General features: G+C 39.5%; 1 protein-coding gene across 2 annotated transcripts in view; it reads right to left on the reverse strand.

The window, feature by feature from the left end:
• Nucleotides 1-1,152: 1,152 nt before the first annotated feature.
• CFAP53 (cilia and flagella associated protein 53) overlaps nucleotides 1,153-3,162 on the reverse strand; it is a 57,939-nt gene continuing 55,929 nt past the window's right edge. For both annotated transcript variants that reach the window (XM_024756771.1, XM_024756772.1), the window contains exon 8: nucleotides 1,153-1,753. In XM_024756771.1, coding sequence (XP_024612539.1) covers nucleotides 1,540-1,753 — 214 coding nt within the window. In that variant the 3' untranslated portion in view covers nucleotides 1,153-1,539. The remainder of the gene's footprint in view (nucleotides 1,754-3,162) is intronic.

Consider the following 3,162-nt stretch of genomic DNA (forward strand, 5'->3'; position numbering starts at 1 on the left):
AACTCTAAAAACTTCTTTTGCAAATGTGGTGCTTGAAAGCAAAAGTATATAAATGTTTATCCCCTTTGACCCAAAAATCCCACTCCAGGGAACTGCATGACTCTAAGGAAACAATTCAAATGAATGTTGTATAGAAAAATTTGTAATAGTGACAAATTTGAAATAAACTCAAAGTCTAATAAATTATAGGACAAACAGTAGACTATTATGTAGCCATTTGTAAATGTGATAGGTGAAGAAACATGGCAGAGTATTTACAATGTAAAAATGAGTATCCATATAAAAAAAGCCTTGGAGGGAACTTTTCAAAGAAGTAGAAATAATTATAATGCTGAACTTAAGGAATATGAACATGTCGATTTCTTTCTACCTTTCTTTTTTAACCAGTACATGCACACATTTTACATAGTGCCCAAGATTCAGGGTGGAAGGGGACTATACGAGGGCATAAACACATACTCCTGTGTGTACATTCTCTACATCGAGAATTATTAGGGGTCATCTTGGAGGCTGGCTACCACACTACCATCACCCCTAACCTGGGATATTGTGGTCACTTCTTAACTGAATCCTTGTTTCTTGTCTCCTTGAAGTCTATTCTCTACATGGTAGCCAGCAAGCCTCTTACATCGTATCACGTTGCTCCTCTGCTCAAAACCCTATAACAGCTTCCTATAGAAGTAAAAGCCAGTCTTTACCCTGGTTCCAAGGCCTTACATCATCTGGCCCCACTACCTTTCCAATTAGTCTTCTACCACTCTCTCCTCACTCTATTCCAGCACAAATGCAAAGCCTCATATGCACTAAGCACACTTCTGCCCCGAGGCCCGTGCACTGGCTCTATCTTCTGCCTGGGATGTCTTCCCCCCAGATAGCCACATGGCTGGTTCATTCAAATATCAGCTGCTCAAAGAGATCTATTCTGACTATCACATATAAAATAAAGTAGCACTCCTGCCACTTCTTGCCTATAGCACTTAACACCTACCTGGTTTCCTCCACTAGGATGTAATCTCCATGAGAGCAAGGGGCTTGCTTTGTTCTTGCTGAAGTCTCAGGATCCAGAATGGTGCTGGCACATGAAAGGCACTCAGTAAACATTTGTTTAATGACTGAATAAGCAGGTTAATGAAAGTGGCTGATAGTCCCAGCTCTGCCTGCAAAAATGCCCTGCTAATATTGTGAATTATATCTGTGAGAGAGAAGAGAAAGGAGGCAAGAGGAAATGGGCATATTGGTAGATGGATGGAAGAAAGTGAAGCTATTAATAAATGAACGAGAAAGGGAGGCATGGAGATAAATAAGGAAAATAACTATGTGATAGGAAGTAGATCATTCAGATTTGTCAGTCTATGAAATCTCAAAAAGGAACAGTTTAATCTGTAAGAAGAAAATTTCGTGGCATGTAATTATGCAAACTCAGTATAAAAGAACAGTTTATCCATGAGTTAAAAGGGATATACAGGCATGCTATAGTTTAAAATAGTAAAGGACTGAGAAAAGCTAGGTTGACGTTTATGAAGCTATGGTGGAAGTTTATCAGGGCAATGCTCTCCGCATGGGATGAATACTTTGGGGCAGCACTTGATGGGTGGACAGGATCTCCTGGATCTTGTCCTGGAAATTCTTCTCTGCTGTCATCCCTGCTTCAAACTCTCGGCGTTCCTCCTCCTTCTCCGCTTCACGGGCCTGCTGTTGGGAGCACATTTGCATCTGAAGTTGCTCCCTGTACTCCTGGGCTAAACTGGAGCGTCTAAGGTATCAGAAATGTCAAAGTATAAAACTGTCAAAGTAAGTATTTGGATTTATGTAGGCCATTACACTTAAAATGTAATTTTCAAAGTCAAATTAAAATTCCCATTAAAATCAGGGTGAGTGGGGAAGAAATAGATGAAAAATTCAATAATGTGTTTATTACCCAATAATAATTAAGACAACCTTAGAACAAATTGATTTTAGCGAGGGAATGTCTCTTCTTCATTCAAAATATTGACTGCTATGTGGAGAGAGCCCTTGGCCTCTCTCCATCCCCTCTCACTCCCCTCCAAGGAAGAAGGTAAAATGGAACAAGTTGTTCTGCCTATTTCTTGTCCGCTTTCTATATCAAAGGGGGCATATTCTCCCTGCAGGGGAGGCCTGCAGTGGTCTGGCACTGCTGGTGACTGGGTGGGTTGCTGGTGACTGGGTGGGTAAGTTTGACTCATTCTGTTCAGTATTAACTAGATGATTTCCTCCATATATAAGCCACAGTTAAAATATATAAGCCACATTTTAAAATTTATAGCGATTTTTTTTTACTGTGGTAAAAAACACATACTGTAAAATTTACCATCTTAACCATTTTTAAGTGTACAGTTCAGTAGTGTTAAGTGTATTCACATTGTTGTGAAGCAGATCTCCAGAACTTTTCGTCTTGCAAATCTGAAACTCTATACCCATTAAACAGCAACTCTTTTCTGTCCCCTCCCACCAGCCCTCGGTAACCACCATTCTACTTGCTGTCTCTATGAATTTGACTATTCTAGATACCTCAAGTAAGTGAGATCATACAGCATCTGTCTTTTTGTGACTGGGTTTATTTTACTTAGCACGTCCTCAAGGTTCATCCATGCTGTAGTACCTGACAGGATTTCCTTCCATTTTAAAGCTGAATAATATTCAACTGTATGTACATACCACACTTTGTTTATCCATTCACCTGTTAGTGGATACTTGGGTTATTTCCACCTTGGCTACTGTGAATAGTGCTGCTATGAACACAAGTATACAAACATCTCTTTAAGGTCCTGCTTTCATTTATTTTGGATTTATACCCAGAAGTGGGATTACTGGATCATATGGTATTTCTATTTTTAATTTTTTGAGGAAACTTCATATTGTTTTCCATAGCAGTTTTACCATTTTACAATCTATAAGCCACATTATTAATATAAGACTTTATCAGAAATAGAGATTACAGCATGCATACGCCTCTGTGTGGCAGATTCCATTTTCCAAAGACTGCCACAGTGATATCGCCCCCTCCCATATGCTCTTCTGCAATGTGAACCTCTACTCCCCTATCAAGAGGTGGAGCTTATTTCTCCATCCCACTGAATCTAGATGGGCCCTGTGGCTGCTTTTTTTTTTTTTTTTTTTTTTTTTTTTGGGGTACGGGGCCAC

This window comes from Neophocaena asiaeorientalis, unplaced genomic scaffold (assembly GCF_003031525.2).
Source record: "Neophocaena asiaeorientalis asiaeorientalis breed wild unplaced genomic scaffold, Neophocaena_asiaeorientalis_V1.1 scaffold133, whole genome shotgun sequence".
NCBI classification, from domain to species: Eukaryota; Metazoa; Chordata; class Mammalia; order Artiodactyla; family Phocoenidae; genus Neophocaena; species Neophocaena asiaeorientalis.